We start from the raw sequence: 17,049 nt of genomic DNA on the forward strand, positions 1-17,049 counted from the left end.
TTCTATATAAAAAAATGAACTTAGATTTTGGGTTATAGGATACAACCTACAGCTCAAAGATGGCCGATGAACAAGAACAGGTGCGTTTGGACGACAGATAAATTTGAGAATAATGTGTTTTCAAAATTTTACTTTTTGTTATACATTACATATTTCAAGTAAACCAGTCCCATATTTTAAATTTCATTTAAGTAACAGTTTACTTAGTTTCTAGATGTCATTTCAAAAGATCTTGAGATATTTAAATGGTAAGCTCAACTGAAATTGATAGAATTGGTGACAACTCGCCCCAAATCTAATCGCCCTCTATTTTATATTAACCGTCCCACATTCTACCAACTTGACACACTTTCTACTAACTCGTCCCATTAAAAGGACAGAAGCTTTATCTCGCTGAATAAACACCTGCCAACTCACAATCATCAAAAATTTGATAAATAACTCGCCATATCATGAGAAAAGCAAGGAGTTTCATCCCATTTGATAAAGAAGACCAGTGCCAACTCGCCTCAATAATCATGATAATGAAAAAGAATTTACTCTGCTGATTTAAAGACCCTTCAAACTGCCCCACTAATTAAATGGAGTTTAATCTGACTGAATAAAAACCTGCAGACTCTCCCCACTAATGAAAAGGAGTTTACACAATTACCCCAACTTTCAACAAGTTAGGGACAACCCACCAAATGGGGAATAGTTCCTCAAATGACAAAATATTCCTCAGATTAGAGATACCTTTCTAGTGTTTAAAAAAACTATTTTAAAAGTACAATGTACTCAATTTATACATTTTTTACTTGAAATGGCACATATTCATGATATTTATGAAAAATGCAGCAAATTTTCTTAAAGATGAATAGCACTAGAAGTTCATTACTAGACGAAGTGTGCAAGCTGTACTATATAGTAAGGCGATCACGATGTCCCCATTATCAGTGGAAAGCCCCATAGGTGGTCTTCCCAAATCTCGTTTTATAACTATGGAATCATGAGTACAAATATTATCATCAAACAGATAGCTGTTAATTAGTCTCCTTGAGTGTTTCATTAATTATCAGTTTGTTGTAAATGAAGTGAGCCGATTTAGTGTGGTAGTTTCTTATTGCCAGTTATTTAACTTCATTTTAATTCAACATTTAGAAAATGATATAAAATTTTATAAACGAATACATTGGTACCATTTTTCATCGCGCAAAGGTAAATGAAAACTATAAAATCTGCCGTGTCGGACTAAAAATGTATCGTCTATTTCAAAGATAATTATAGTTTTTTTTGTCAAAATATAGTCATAATTGCCTCTTTTTTTAAATAGAACGTTGTGTTGACGAATTGTGTCTCGGTTACTTACAGCACCAAGGAAGCTATATATACGGTAACGAACAAGCAAAAGACGTGGTTTTTTCTTCGCTTTTACCGAAATACATTTGTCAAAAATATCCAACCATTTGTTGCTTCAGATGACTTCGAAACAATTTCGAATTGCAAAAGTCTCTTGTTTTTTAGCCATTTTAAATTAAGAGACATACTCTTCTCCTGTCTGTCCGTCATTACGTTGGCCATCATAAGATGTATATGTGATTCAGTGTTGCAACGTGTAATAGTTCTTTTTTTGTTTTATACTCACAAGACTGAAGACATCTGTAGATCATGCGGATTAAAGTTTTGATTTATTGTGTGTTGCTAGCTTTACGTTCAGTTGCAAATATATCATGCATATTTCACCAAAGAGTTGTCGCAAGTGTTATATTTAACATCAGTCTAAGATCGTAACATTCATCCTGAATACGCGAGGTACTGGATTTAAAGTCCCTAATCCGACCTGACTCGGCTGCTATTAATATATACATCCCACACTTGTAAGAAAGGGTTTTACTGTTGGAACCGGACAATTCCAGGGATTACTTTATTTCTTTACGACCCAACTTAACCCTTGAGATTGATTTAGTATTTGAACAATTTAAACAACAGCTATAGGTTTTTGAAGTAAGACTTCGTCATATTTCTGTATGAAGTATACTTACATAAAGAATAAATATTTATTACTCATTTGTTTACAAAGATCGTGATCGCAACTTGTCCTACAATTTAAAAATTTATACGCCGAACGCACGTGTTGTGAACAGCATTTTTTACATGTATTTTAACGGATAAATGTAACAATATCTGACTGAAATGATAACCTTTGTTCGTCCACACCGTCATCCGAGGTGGTATTACCATCAAGATCTCAGTTACTCAGGATCGAAGATATTCCAGCAAAATTGAAGAAAGGGTATAAAATTAAATTTCCCCTCTTTTTTCAAAATTGAGGGTACAATTTGTTAATTTTGCTAAAAATGGTTATATCTGCAGAATTCCTGTGTAACTTTTAGAAAAACTTATTTCTTGAAATTTGTAATTAGTAACATATATTCTTAAAATAAATATAATAGAATGTTTATTCCTATTAAACTCATCCCTCATCCAGTGTAACTTGTACTGTATATGGATACACAATTTTCCGACCTAATTTTTCCTTGCCAACTTTTTAATGGCAATTTTTTCACAAATAACTCTAAAACCAAATGTTTATTGTATTTAGAAGTGAGCCTTTTTTTTTCATCTGACAATTTTTCTACGGTTATAATTGTAGTTTTTAAATTGATAAATTATACAAACATATTTATCATTTAATATTAAAACCATCATAATGACTCATGACACTGATATAATATGCTAGGATCTGCTATTCATCAAACATTATTTTCAACAGTGTGCTAATTAAGTTATAGGGTGTTTTGCATAAATTATCTCTACCCAGAATGCATCGCAAAAAATTTGGCCATTGATTTTTGTTACTATTAATAGCAATCTCGCTCAAATCCCATTTCAATCACAGTTGGAAGTACGGGGACAACGTGATCGCCTTACTATATAGAGGGTTGCACACTTTGTCTTGTAATGGACTTCTGATAGCACTAACCTTTTTTAACGCAAAGATAATGAAAGGCTATGAAAAATGCAGCAAATTGACAAATTTCAAAGCTGCTAATTTTTTTAAAACTCAAAATAGAAATATGTTTTTTTGGAGGATCTAGCGCTTCCATTTTTATAAATTTGTGCCATTTTGAATAAAAAGTCTCAGCTATGAAATTTTGTTATTACCACTATCAAATGAAATACTCAATTAAGGGATTGTCATTCATTTCGGCAATAACTCCCCATTATGAGGGTTGTCCAAAACATTTTCGAACTTACACCAAAAGCAACAGGCTGGGGTAGATCCTCATTTATTGGTATTATACTCGAACAGGCCGAGGTATCAATTTCAGTGCTAAAAAAATAAACCTTTGATTTCAAGATATTTGCTGTCATGGCGCAAACCTTCAGGTAAATGACAGCATTTCCCTCATAGACATCATGACTCAAATAATTATCATCTGGATAAACTATTACAGCCTTCAAAAAGTAGGACTTTTGGATGCAGTTATCTGTGTATTCAGTTCACATTTGAACTATGGTCTTAAAGGGGAAAATGTTGTATGGGTGTTTTGTGCCATGACTGTTATTTAGGCCTAGAAAAATATATATAATTTCCTGCCTCCCAACCGTTCCTGTCTCACACCCTCCAACCCTAATTTTACTTTTGTGCATTTGCAGAAAAGTCCTTGCAGAAAGTTTCACCTTTCTGTGTAAAGACCTTTTGATTTTGTTATGATTTAATATTTTTTATGCCCCTGCCGTAGCGGAGGGGGCATTAAGTTTTACCTGTGTCCGTCTGAACATCCCAAGTTGGTTTCCGTTCTCTAACTTTAGTTTGCCTCAACCAAATGTTATGAAACTTATACACAATGCTTATTACCACAAAATACAGATCAAGTTTGAATTTTGGTGGTGTCACTTTAACCGTTCTAGAGTTATGCCCCTTTACAAATGGACAAATTGCTGAATTTTTCATTCCGTTCTTTAACTTTAGTTTGCCTCAACCAAATGTTATGAAACTTATATACAATGCTTATTACAACAAAATACAAATCAAGTTTGAATTTTGGTGGTGTCACTTTAACCGTTCTAGAGTTATGCCCCTTTACAAATGGAAAAATTGCTGAATTTTTCGTTTCCGTTTTCTAACTTAAGTTAGCCTCAACCAAATGTTATGAAACTTATACACAATACTTATTACCACAAAACACAGATCAAGTACAAATTTGGGTAGCGTCACTTTTACCGTTTTTCAGTTATGTCCCTTTATAACTTTATATGATATGCAAGCGGGGGCATCATCTGTGTCCCATGGACACATTCCCCATTTATTTTCATCTTCCTCCACTTTTTTTTCTTGCGCTGTACATGGTTTCGGAAGATGTCCCTGACATATTTTAGATATTATATAGAACAGTTAGGCCAGACTTTTTTTTTTATCTGTTTAACGAGAAAATTTGTAAAAAATTAGGGTGGAGGGGACGAAATAAAAAAAAAAATAAAAGTGCAAAGTTGGTCCAGTTGACACTAAAAATAAAAATAAAATCATTATAAGTGATTTTTTTTTTTTTTTTTTTTTTTTAAGAATTTATCAAAATACAAGAATAATGAAATGAAAACAGACCAGTATATTAACCCTTCTATTAATATGAACATAAAAAATATCTTTTGATTCTGTATGTCCTCTAATTTAGATCCATGCATATACACCAGGCAAATATATCAACCTCCCTGCATATACACTATATATATGTATATTACCAATCAGGAACCTCTTAGTGTATGTTACATGTTTATACTGTATATACAATTCAATTAAAAAAACTACTCTGTTATCATGTTCATGAAATTAATTATTTTTCATTAAAAAGATATATTCATTTAAACGTTAAGCTTGGAAATAATATAATTATTTTATATTAGTGTAATAGACATGGTTGAGCAACATTAACTTATAAATTGAAACAATGCATTAAAAAGGAAATATTAATCAAAAATATCTAACCAAAAGTATGTGTGTGGAATGCGTAATTTTTCCTTTTGGGATCAATTTTTGTCTGTCAGCACATAGATATTATAGCCATAGATAAAGTACTGAACCCACATCAAAAGCAGATGATATTTGCCGAAATTTTATCACCCTCTTATTATATATATGTCACGCTTGGTGTTAATTAGCCTTCATTGGCAATTGCCGTCGATCGATATCTAATAAATTGTGAATCTGGAGAGTAATAAGTCATTCTTCGGTAGTTATCGTAATCTTCCGTTACATCATTTACATTGACAATCATGTCCGACACTGATGCGACTGATTTTACGGAAGAAGAAATTAATGAAATAAAGAAAGATGGCAGTCTTACAGAAATATTTTGCCATTGACAATGATGTCATTAATTTGAGATTTTAATAAATAACATTTTATAAAATCAAGTGACATAGAACTTTCTTATGTAAATATATTTAAGCAACTAGTTCAAGCTTTTATAATCCACAGTGCAGACATTTAATAAGTTTATAATGTAACCTTTTTTCTCTTTATTTTCTCAGAATATAGACCTAATTTTTCCTTGCCAACTTTTTAATGGCAATTTTTTCACAAATAACTCTAAAACCAAACGTTTATTGTATTTAGAAGTGAGCCTTTTTATTTCGTCTGACAATTTTTTTACGGTTATAATTGTAGTTTTTAAATTGATAAATTATACAAACATATTTATCATTTAATATTAAAACCATCATAATGACTCATGACACTGATATAATATGCTAGGATCTGCTATTCATTAACACGTCGATGGTCAAACATTATTTTCAACAGTGTGCTAATTAAGTTATAGGGTGTTTTGCATAAATTATCTCTACCCAGAATGCATCGCAAAAAATTTGGCCATTGATTTTTGTTACTATTAATAGCAATCTCGCTTAAATCCCGTTTCAATCACAGTTGGAAGTACGGGGACAACGTGATCGCCTTACTATATAGCGGGTTGCACACTTCGTCTTGTAATGGACTTCTGATAGCACTAACCATTTTTACCGCAAAGATAATGAAAGGCTATGAAAAATGCAGCAAATTGACAAATTTCAAAGCTGCTAATTTTTTTAAAACTCAAAATAGAAATATGTTTTTTTGGAGGATCTAGCGCTTCCATTTTTATAAATTTGTGCCATTTTGAATAAAAAGTCTCAGCTATGAAATTTTGTTATTAGCACTATCAAATGAATACTCAATTAAGGGATTGTCATTCATTTCAGCAATAACTCCCCATTATGAGGGTTGTCCAAAACATTTTCGAACTTACACCAAAAGCAACAGGCTGGGGAAGATCCTCATTTATTGGTATTATACTCGAACAGGCTGAGGTATCAATTTCAGTGCTAAAAAAATAAACCTTTGATTTCAAGATATTTGCTGTCATGGCGCAAACCTTCAGGTAAATGACAGCATTTTGCTCATAGACATCATGACTCAAATAATTATCATCTGGATAAAATATTACAGCCTTCAAAAAGTAGGACTTTTGGATGCCATTATCTGTGTATTCAGTTCACATTTGAACTATGGTCTTAAAGGGGAAAATGTTGTATGGGTGTTTTGTGCCATGACTGTTATTTAGGCCTAAAAAAATATATATAATTTCCTGCCTCCCAACCGTTCCTGTCTCACACCCTCCAACCCTAATTTTACTTTTGTGCATTTGCAGAAAATTTCTTGCAGAAAGTTTCACCTTTCTGTGTAAAGACCTTTTGATTTTGTTATGATTTAATATTTTTTATGCCCCTGCTGTAGCGGAGAGGGCATTAAGTTTTACCTGTGTCCGTCTGAACGTACATACGTACGTCCCAAGTTGGTTTCCGTTCTCTAACTTTAGTTTGCCTCAACCAAATGTTATGAAACTTATACACAATGCTTATTACCACAAAATACAGATCAAGTATGAATTTTGGTGGTGTCACTTTAACCGTTCTAGAGTTATGCCCCTTTACAAATGGAAAAATTGCTGAATTTTTCGTTTCTGTTCTTTAACTTTAGTTTGCCTCAACCAAATGTTATGAAACTTATTACATAATGCTTATTACCACAAAATACAAATCAAGTTTGAATTTTGGTGGTGTCACTTTAATCGTTCTAGAGTTATGCCCCTTTACAAATGGAAAAATTGCTGAATTTTTCGTTTCTGTTCTAACTTAAGTTAGCCTCAACCAAATGTTATGAAACTTATACACAATACTTATTACCACAAAACACAGATCAAGTACAAATTTGGGTAGCGTTACTTTTACCGTTTTTCAGTTATGTCCCTTTATAACTTTATATGATATGCAAGCGGGGGCATCATATGTGTCATTTATTTTCATCTTCCTCCACTTTTTTTTCTTGCGCTGTACATGGTTTCGCAAGATGTCCCTGACATATTTTAGATATTATATAGAACAGTTAGGCCAGACTTTTTTTTTTATCTGTTTAACAAGAAAATTTGTAAAAAATTAGGGTGGAGGGGACGAAATAAAAAAAAAAATAAAAGTGCAAAGTTGGTCCAGTTGACACTCAAAATAAAAATAAAACCATTATAAGTGATTTTTTTTTTTTTTTTTTTTTTTTTTTTTTTTTTTTTTTTTTTAAGAATTTATCAAAATACAAGAATAATGAAATGAAAACAGACCAGTATATTAACCCTTCTATTAATATGAACATAAAAAATATCTTTTGATTCTGTATGTCCTCTAATTTGGATCCATGCATATACACCAGGCAAATATATCAACCTCCCTGCATATACACTATATATATGTATATTACCAATCAGGAACCTCTTAGTGTATGTTACATGTTTATACTGTATATACAATTCAATTAAAAAAGCTACTCTGTTATCATGTTCATGAAATTAATTATTTTTCATTAAAAAGATATATTCATTTAAACGTTAAGCTTGGAAATAATATAATTATTTTATATTAGTGTAATAGACATGGTTGAGCAACATTAACTTATAAATTGAAACAATGCATTAAAAAGGAAATATTAATCAAAAATATCTAACCAAAAGTACGTGTGTGGAATGCGTAATTTTTCCTTTTGGGATCAATTTTTGTCTGTCAGCACATAGATATTATAGCCATAGATAAAGTACTGAACCCACATCAAAAGCAGATGATATTTGCCGAAATTTTATCACCCTCTTATTATATATATGTCACGCTTGGTGTTAATTAGCCTTCATTGGCAATTGCTGTCGATCGATATCTAATAAATTGTGAATCTGGAGAGTAATAAGTCATTCTTCGGTAGTTATCGTAATCTTCCGTTACATCATTTACATTGACAATCATGTCCGACACTGATGCGACTGATTTTACGGAAGAAGAAATTAATGAAATAAAGAAAGATGGCAGTCTTACAGAAATATTTTGCCATTGACAATGATGTCATTAATTTGAGATTTAAACAAATAACATTTTATAAAATCAAGTGACATAGAACTTTCTTATGTAAATATATTTAAGCAACTAGTTCAAGCTTTTATAATCCACAGTGCAGACATTTAATAAGTTTATAATGTAACCTTTTTTCTCTTTATTTTCTAAAACTTCGATAGAAAGTTTCAATACTTGTAAAAAAATTTTCTTTTCTAAAAAAGTAATAATTTCTTCTTTCTGGCATAAAATATGATTTCACTTTTTTGAATCTTGATAAAAACTTTTTTCTTTAAATCGCCATAGAAAAATTTGACTCGGTTCGACCTCTTAACCACATATTCCATCAAACGATATGTCTCCTCTTGTCAATGATACTGGTCTTATTTCCCGAGTGCAACTGATGTAAGAGCTATGACAATTTAACTTAACATATCTGTCAAGTCCATTTTTCATGATTTCTCTATTTTATTATTTCAACAACAGCATAACCTTCTCATTTGTTGACCGATTTTCTCCAAATAAATTACAATCCAAACAACTTTTACAACCAGACGCTTTTTATTGCCTCCGCCTCCTGGCATATTTTTACTTGAGACAGGTAAGGCACAGTAATTATAGGCTGATAAGACGAGTGCCCGATAATTTATATATAATTTTGATGAGTAATTAGTCTATTGGGAGGATGTCGGCAAATATCATCTACATCACAGGCCACTATGTGCAGTGTCATGCTTTAGATACTTCAAAGGAAACTGCATGGGGCTTAGTGGGACACATTCTGAGCACTTTATCTATGGCTATTATATCTATGGTCAGCAGTACCATTCATGCGTCCGTAGTCATTATCGCAAGAATCCGGATTTCGGTCAAAGCGGGTCCGCTTCTGATGAAATCCCGACTCCGATCCGTAGTTCTTCAAAAATATACCCAATAATTTAAATGTCGGAGAAAACTTTACAAAAATAAACGATGTTTAGTACGCTTTTTGGAAAGGAATATGACGTTTTTAATGCAATACATGGATTACATATTTACTTCAGTCTGATTTCATCAAGTTCAAATGAAGTAATAACTTATTTAGCCGAAAGTTAGAATGATTTGATGTACTCTCTCGTGTAACAAGTACCAGTGAAAGTGGGGTTAAACAATTTGTTTTTATGAAAAAACATGCCACCAGCTTAAAAAATCAATGCTTTAACCTCTTTTTTGAAGTCATAAATCGTTTATGCCTTTAATTTCTTTACTTTGAAATTGCTGTTTCATCGACTTGGTAAAAATTAAATATTACCGATGACGAAAGTGGGTATCGTAAACCACAGATTTTATTTTTGTTCTGAGGATTTTGTAACAGTCGGCGGGAAAAATAACAGATAATAAAAAAAATCTGGCCTTTAAAATATTGTGCTTTCGAAGCTCATCCTGTTTAGCCATACACTTTTTTTTGTAAGAGTTTTCTTACCGAACACTGGTTTTCTTGTGAGCACAGCTCCTCTGAAACCGTTTAAGACCAAGACAAATTTATTTTTCCAAATTGCCTGTCTGGATGTTCTGTTCCATTTTAATCGAGGCAATGCGAAGACTATGCAAGAGTATTTTCACCTCTATTTGAAATAAGTGATATATTAATTTATTATATGACTATAAATTTTCTGTTTTCTCATTGGCTAAAAACATAGGAAGATTTTCTATGTTTTCTCATTGGCTAAAAACATAGGAAATCTTCCTCGATAAAACATTATATTCACCACGACAAAAATCACAAGAGGTTAAAAATAAGATTTGGAACAGCCTAAATATAGATATTCCAAGGCAACGTTAATGATGTAGGCTTATGACAACATGTAAATTCCCGGTTTTTATCTTTTTTCTTCTTGTTTTCGGTGTATTTTTTTCTCTTCTTCTTGTCTTTGGTGTATTTTTTTAGTAAACTTAATTGAATATTTCAACTTATGAAAAATAGCAACTGCAAAAGCAGATGATATATTTAGTATTAAAATAGGGAGCAGTTTTAAAAGTATCTTGAGCAAATACTAGAAAATTAGAGAAGCATAAAAAGTCATATAATAAAACAATTGTTGACTTGATTTCAGTTGATACAATGATTTATCAACCCCAGAGATGTAACATTCACCCTCGGCCATTGGCCTCGGTGAATATCATATCTCTGGGGTTGATAAATCATTGTATCAACCTCATCAAAAGTCAATAATTGTATAGTATCACATGAACCGTAAGCGATAGAGACCTGGGGTAATACTATTTTGATATTAGGTTCCTTGGTCCACTGAAAAGAAAATGGGGTACTGGTCAAATATCAATATCATGTTCTTGATTTTGACTTTGGCTTATGTCTGCATCTCATCTGAAGCTTTTAAAGATTTAACAGAACTGGTACAAAATGTTTGCATTATTGTGATGAAGATGTGGAACATTTTATTCTGAAACAATCCAATGACATCTGATAGGAGTTATTGCCCCTGAAATGTTTTAATTTAGGGTTAACTAATGAATACTTCAAAGTTGTACATGATAAAGTCATTGGGTCTTTTGCAAAAGATTGGGTTACATATGACCTTAATATTCCAGAAATGAAATTGACTGAAGTTTAGTAAAAACAAGGAATTATTTGAATCTGGAATAAATTAATAAGAAACTAACCCAATTTAGGAGGCATGCATGGCTAAGGGTGGTTAGTTAGTTCATACAAAAATATCAGTGAAAGTAAACGCATGGCTACCCCTCTTTAGTTGGGTTAGTTTTCATCATACATTTCTTATCAATTTTCCGGAATTCAAACTTATTCCAGATTCAAATAATTCCTTGTTTAAACCATATTAAAGTAGCCATTTTTTGTACTTTTTCGTTGAAAAGGACTGATTTTAATCGGCATACACTAATCTATCACAAGACTGGAAGTGACGTTCTGTTGAATCTGAAGAAGCAAGTTATCTCCCTTATTGCGAAGAACCGACAAAAGAAACCATATATTTTAAAATAACTTCTATGTATGTAAATAGTAAACATTTAACAATGTTACATGTATAATGAATTGTATGAAATTTTTAGTTGTGTGTATTGTATATGTGTTTTTTATTTAAGCAAGTACCAGTGCAAAATGTGGAAGAGCCACTTGATCTTATTAGACTTAGTTTAGATGAAAGAATTTATGTTAAGATGAGAAATGAGAGAGAACTTCGAGGAAGGCTTCATGTAAATATCTTATATAATTTTTTTAATAAGTATTATTACACCCACACCCTATTTTTGTCGAGCCTGCGACTTTTGTTGCAGAAAGCTCGACATAGGGATAGTGATCCTGCGGCTTCATACTTTGTATATAGATGGCTCATGTTACGAAGTTTCCGTCAGTCACATGTCCAATGTCCTTGACCTCATTTTCATGGTTCAGTGACTACTTGAAAAAAAAGTTCAGATTTTTTGTAATGTTAATTTCTCTCTTATTATAAGTAATAGGATAACTATATTTGGTATGTGCGTACCTTGCAAGGTCCTCATGTCTGTCAGACAGTTTTCACTTGACCTCGACCTCATTTCATGGATCAGTGAACAAGGTTAAGTTTTGGTGGTCATGTCCATATCTCAGATACTATAAGCAATAGATCTAGTATATTCGGTATATGGAAGGACTGTAAGGTGTACATGTCCAACTGGCAGGTGTCATCTGACCTTGACCTCATTTTCATGGTTCAGTGGTCATAGTTTAGTTTTTGTGTTTTGGTCTGTTTTTCTAATACTGTATGCAATAGGTCAACCATATTTGGTGTATGGAAATATTTTACGATGTACATGTCAGTCTGGCAGGTTTTATTTGACCTTGACCTCATTTTCACGATTCATTGCTCAATGTTAAGTTTTTGTGTTTTGGTCTATTTTTCTAATACTGTATGCAGTAGGTCAACTATATTTGGTGTATGGAAATATTTTAGGATGTACATGTCAGTCTAGCATGTTTTATTTGACCTTGACCTCATTTTTAGGGTTCATTGCTCAATGTTAAGTTTTTGTGTTTTGGTCTGTTTTTCTAATACTGTATGCAGTAGGTCAACTTTATTTGGTGTATGGAAATATTTTACTATGTACATGTCAGTCTGGCAGGTTTTATTTGACCTTGACCTCATTTTCATGGTTGATTGCTCATGTTAAGTTTTTGTGTTTTGGTCTGTTTTTCTTAAACTTTAAGCAAAAGGTCAACTATATTTGGTGTATAGAATGATTGTAAGGTGTATATGTCTGTCTGGCAGGTATCATCTGACCTTCACCTCATTTTCATGGTTGATTGGTCAATGTTCAGTTTTCCTGGTTAACTTTATTTCTTAGATACTTTAAGCAATAGGTCAACTATATTTGATGCATGGAATGATTTTTAAGGTGTACATGTCTGTCTGGCAGGGTTCATCTGACTTGACCTCATTTTCATGGTTCATTGGTCAGTATATAGAATTTCCATGGTTTGGTCTATTTCATTTATACTATAAGCAACAGGTCATCTATATTCTGTGTATGGAATGATTGTATTAAAGGTGTACATGTATTTACGGCTTGGTTTATCTGACCTTGACCTCATTTTCTTGGATCATAAATGTTAATGTGATACTTGTAGTAAAACTTTATATGTAGGATTATCAACATAAAATCAATGGTCAGTTTAGTAGGCGAGACATTTCAGTGTGTGCACTCTTGTTGTTCAATTTTTGTTGGGGAAATATTTATTTTAACCTATCCATCAGTCTGGCCTAATCAAATTAATGTCTTGTTTGTCTGAATCTCCGCTCCAAACTTGCCAATTTTGTTTGTTATTGTTGTTTAATTTTGCTCAGATATTTGTTTGCCCGCCCTGATTCATGATATTAGTTTTACAATAATATTTCCTAAATGAATCCAGTGATATTGTTGTCTTTTTTCAAAACTACCTCTACCCATTTTTTTGGGGGAAAAATGCATCATTTTTTTTGGGAAATTGGGAAGTTTTGAATAAGAAATAATTGTCCTAAAACATGAATTGTAGACATTTTCAACCGGAAAGGAACTTTTTGGGGAAGGGAAAGAAACGGAAAAAATGACAGTACTTAATACATTAAAAACCACGCGTGTTACAAACACCGCATTAATGATTCTAATCAGAAACCCGGATCTCAAAAGTGCTTTTATAATATCAAAATAATAACATGAATACGAAATTTATGTACATTACTACTGAAGCCATCACCGTTTGGGAAAAATATACAACTTATTGGGAGGAATTTTTTGCCATTTTTTTTTAGTAATTGGGAATTTTCTCTAGGGGACAAAGCCGAATTTCATAGGTAATTTGAGGCAAACAATATCACTGGAATCAAATTGAGAATTTTGAGTTTACTACTGCTTATAAATTAGACTCAAAATAATGAGTTTTATCAACACTGTTAGCGCAAAATTCAAAAGTGCTGAGACCAAGCACTTTTCTTTTTATGCAAACCATGGATACATTAGTATGTTGTTTAAAAAAAGGTTGAGGTTCAAAATGTTACTTGATTGTTTTAAGATTTTTGTTTTACTTTCTTATCCAAACATCTCATTATGTTTCATTGAAAATTATTTGTTGTCATAGTAAAAATATAACAACATGGTACTTATAGGCCCTGACAAGAACACTGTCATTGAAATCTGAAATGTCACTGCAAATAAATGTACTTGCATATCAAACCAATTAGAAATAGTACACCTCAAAAGAACAAGCCAATATTTTCCAGCTTAATAATGACACAAGGAGTAATTAATTGCTGTAAAAAGAAGCCCTTGTTTGGCAAATGCTATGATGAATTTTTCCCTGCTGTTAAAAATTATTCAGTAAAGAAAATATTACCTTCATTAATATCAGTGATCATCCGATGATATTGCAAAAACATGTCTAACAAAAATTACACCATAACCTCAAATTATGTGTATTGTATCATATTTAAACAGAAGCAGAAATAACAACACATCATCCGACTGACCAGAATCTTTCACATAAGAAATCTGTAAACCATTGAACAAATTAAAAAACTCTGGCCTTAAGAACATCACTATCAAGGCAGTGAAATGTAATAATATGAAAGAAAAAGTCTTAAAGATTATCATTAAACATGTAGTCAGTAATCCCAAAAGGAAACTTATTTACAGTGGGTATATAGGCTGGTATTTTCAAACTCATATTAGTGAAAATTGAATGTATGGTTTTCTTTGTACATTGTAATCAAGTAATTTCTTTCTATATTTATAGGCCTATGATCAACATTTGAACATGATAATGGGTGATGTGGAAGAAACAGTTACAACAGTGGAAATTGATGAAGAAACATATGAAGAAATATATAAAGTAAGTTGATAATTGTGTAAGTGGAATATAAAATCAATGTATTTTTAATTTTATCAATTATAATATTTTCATCAACTTCCAAGTTTATTCAGGCAAAACAAAATTTAATAAATGGTTCTAGTAATGCAAAATAAATGAATTTATTCACCAGTTTTCACCAGCATTAACCCCAGTTTAAGATGTTGAATACATATTTGCATATTTCTAGATTATCAGTTCGTTTGGAAATCTTGAAAGGGAGCACACTGTACGTTATTGAAGTGCATATAATATTTTCAGATGATTTGGCCTATGGACTTCATCAATATTTCTGTTATCATGTTTTGTCTCTAATTAGTCCCCTACCGACGAAGTCAAAGGGGACTTTAGGTTTGCACTCCGTCCGTCTGTCTGTCTGTCCGTCCGTCTGTCCATCCGTCAGTCCGGCAAATCAGTTTTCCACACTTTTTTTCTTCATGCTTGAAGATATTGATTTGAAATTTGGTATATAGTTTTATCATGACAAGTTACAGATCAAGTTCGAATTATGTTTTGGTCTGATGATTTTGTGCAGAGTTATGGTCCTTGGACTTAGAAAATTCACTCAAATAATCAGTTTTCCACACTTTTTTTGTTATGCTTAAAGATATTAATTTTATAATTGGTATATAGTTTTATCATGACAACTTACAGATCAAGTTCGAATTTTGTTCCGGTCTAGTGATTTTGTGCAGAGTTATGGGTCTTGGACTTAGAAAATTCACTCAAATAATCAGTTTTCCACACTTTTTTTCATCACGCTTGAAGATATTGACTTGATATTTTTGTTATATAGTTTACACCATTAAAAGTTATAGATCAAGTTAGCATTTGTTTCAGTACAATTAATTCTTAACCGGTAGGGGACTATGTATTGCCATGCAATACTATCAGAATGCTTGTTTAATTTTAAATATCAGTCACTTTTCACAAATCATTTGAATGTTATGCATGTATGCTAAATTCAGCACAATGTATCTAAAAACATAGCTCTGATGAGTCCTATGACACTAAACATGTTACTATGATTTTAAGTGCTATTAACCTGTATTTAGTTTGTATTAATATTTCTATTGACATTCTTTTATTGTGATATTGCATTTAAAAAAAAAAGAAAAGTTTTTTTTTCTACTGGAATTTATTATAGATATCTCCATACTCCTATAGAATTATATAATTCAATGAACTGTAGATTATCAGGCTTTAAAAACTGTCAAAAAGGAGGCGGAAGGTACAAATGGGATATTCAAAACTCATTTCTAGTTGAAGAAAAGTGGCTAAAAACAGAAAAATGATGTAAAGACTGCCAACAGTCTACAAATCATTACATAGAAAACTAAAGACTTGGAAACCCTAACCCCAACAAAAAATAGGGGTTGATCTCCGTTACTTCAGAAAGATTAGCAGATCCTGCCTACATACATAAATACCTTTGGAATACACATAACACTTCATTTAGATTAAATGTAGTCTTTGTTTGCAAGATACATTCAGATATTAGGCAAACAACAACGAGGCAATCAAAATAATAGATTTAATCTGACTTTACGTAACTGTCAACCAAGAACCTACCAACTGATTTTAGTGTTCAACATGTTCTCATCCTGTCTACAAATGTCCAACCTATTGTATACAGTTGATTGTGTATTAAAGAAACTTGATATGTTTTTCTATTTTTTTTATTTTAAATCTTATTTGATTTTTTAGTCCACGAAGAGAAATATTCCAATGTTGTTTGTTCGTGGTGATGGTGTTATCCTGGTGTCTCCACCTATGAGAACTGGAACATAATGCTATCAATGATGACAAACAGACCAATAAAACTGTCAACAATTTATATTTAGTACAATGTCTCAAGCTGAGATGCTGAATGTATGTGTTCAAGGATTATGTAGATATCAAAAGTCATTGTATTTCCTGTGTATACTGGAACAGTATGAGATGATCACCTTCATTATTTACTCATTGGTGCAAATGTAATGTTGAAATAAATTGCAATCTCATTTTCACAGCGTTTTGTTGAAAATATGACAAGACTGGTAGTAGTAGCACTACTTTTGCCTTCTTTAACCGTATTTCCAAAGGAAAATTTGGTGATGTACGGCGTGCGGGCTGGCAGGTGTGCTGGCAGATTGGCTGCCAAACAGTGTCCGTGCAATAACTTGAAAATACTTTGACGAGATCTTTTCAAAATTAGATATGTTGTTTCCTGTGACTAAATGAAGGTCAAGTTCGATTTTCACAATTTTAACTTTTATCTTTGCTGAGTTGTAGACCTTTTAGTAGCG

At 32.0% G+C, this 17,049-nt stretch overlaps 1 protein-coding gene across 1 annotated transcript; it reads left to right on the forward strand.

Moving 5' to 3' along the window:
• Positions 1-19: 19 nt before the first annotated feature.
• On the forward strand, positions 20-16,770 carry LOC127703034 (U6 snRNA-associated Sm-like protein LSm3). The gene is made up of 4 exons (XM_052207452.1): positions 20-80; positions 11,485-11,595; positions 14,648-14,743; positions 16,469-16,770. The coding sequence occupies exons 1-4, from the start codon at positions 60-62 to the stop codon at positions 16,550-16,552; spliced, it is 312 nt and encodes a 103-aa protein (XP_052063412.1). The 5' UTR covers positions 20-59; the 3' UTR covers positions 16,553-16,770.
• The last annotated feature ends 279 nt before the right edge of the window (positions 16,771-17,049 follow it).

The sequence above is a fragment of the Mytilus californianus genome, unplaced genomic scaffold (genome assembly GCF_021869535.1).
Source record: "Mytilus californianus isolate M0D057914Y unplaced genomic scaffold, xbMytCali1.0.p SCAF_1, whole genome shotgun sequence".
Classification (NCBI taxonomy): Eukaryota; Metazoa; Mollusca; class Bivalvia; order Mytilida; family Mytilidae; genus Mytilus; species Mytilus californianus.

Coding starts and splice junctions, on each gene's coding strand:
- LOC127703034 (XM_052207452.1), top strand. CDS start 60: ATGGCCGATGAACAAGAACAG. Junction 81..11,484: donor TGGCCGATGAACAAGAACAG/GTGCGTTTGGAC, acceptor TTTTTATTTAAG/CAAGTACCAGTGCAAAATGT. Junction 11,596..14,647: donor AACTTCGAGGAAGGCTTCAT/GTAAATATCTTA, acceptor CTATATTTATAG/GCCTATGATCAACATTTGAA.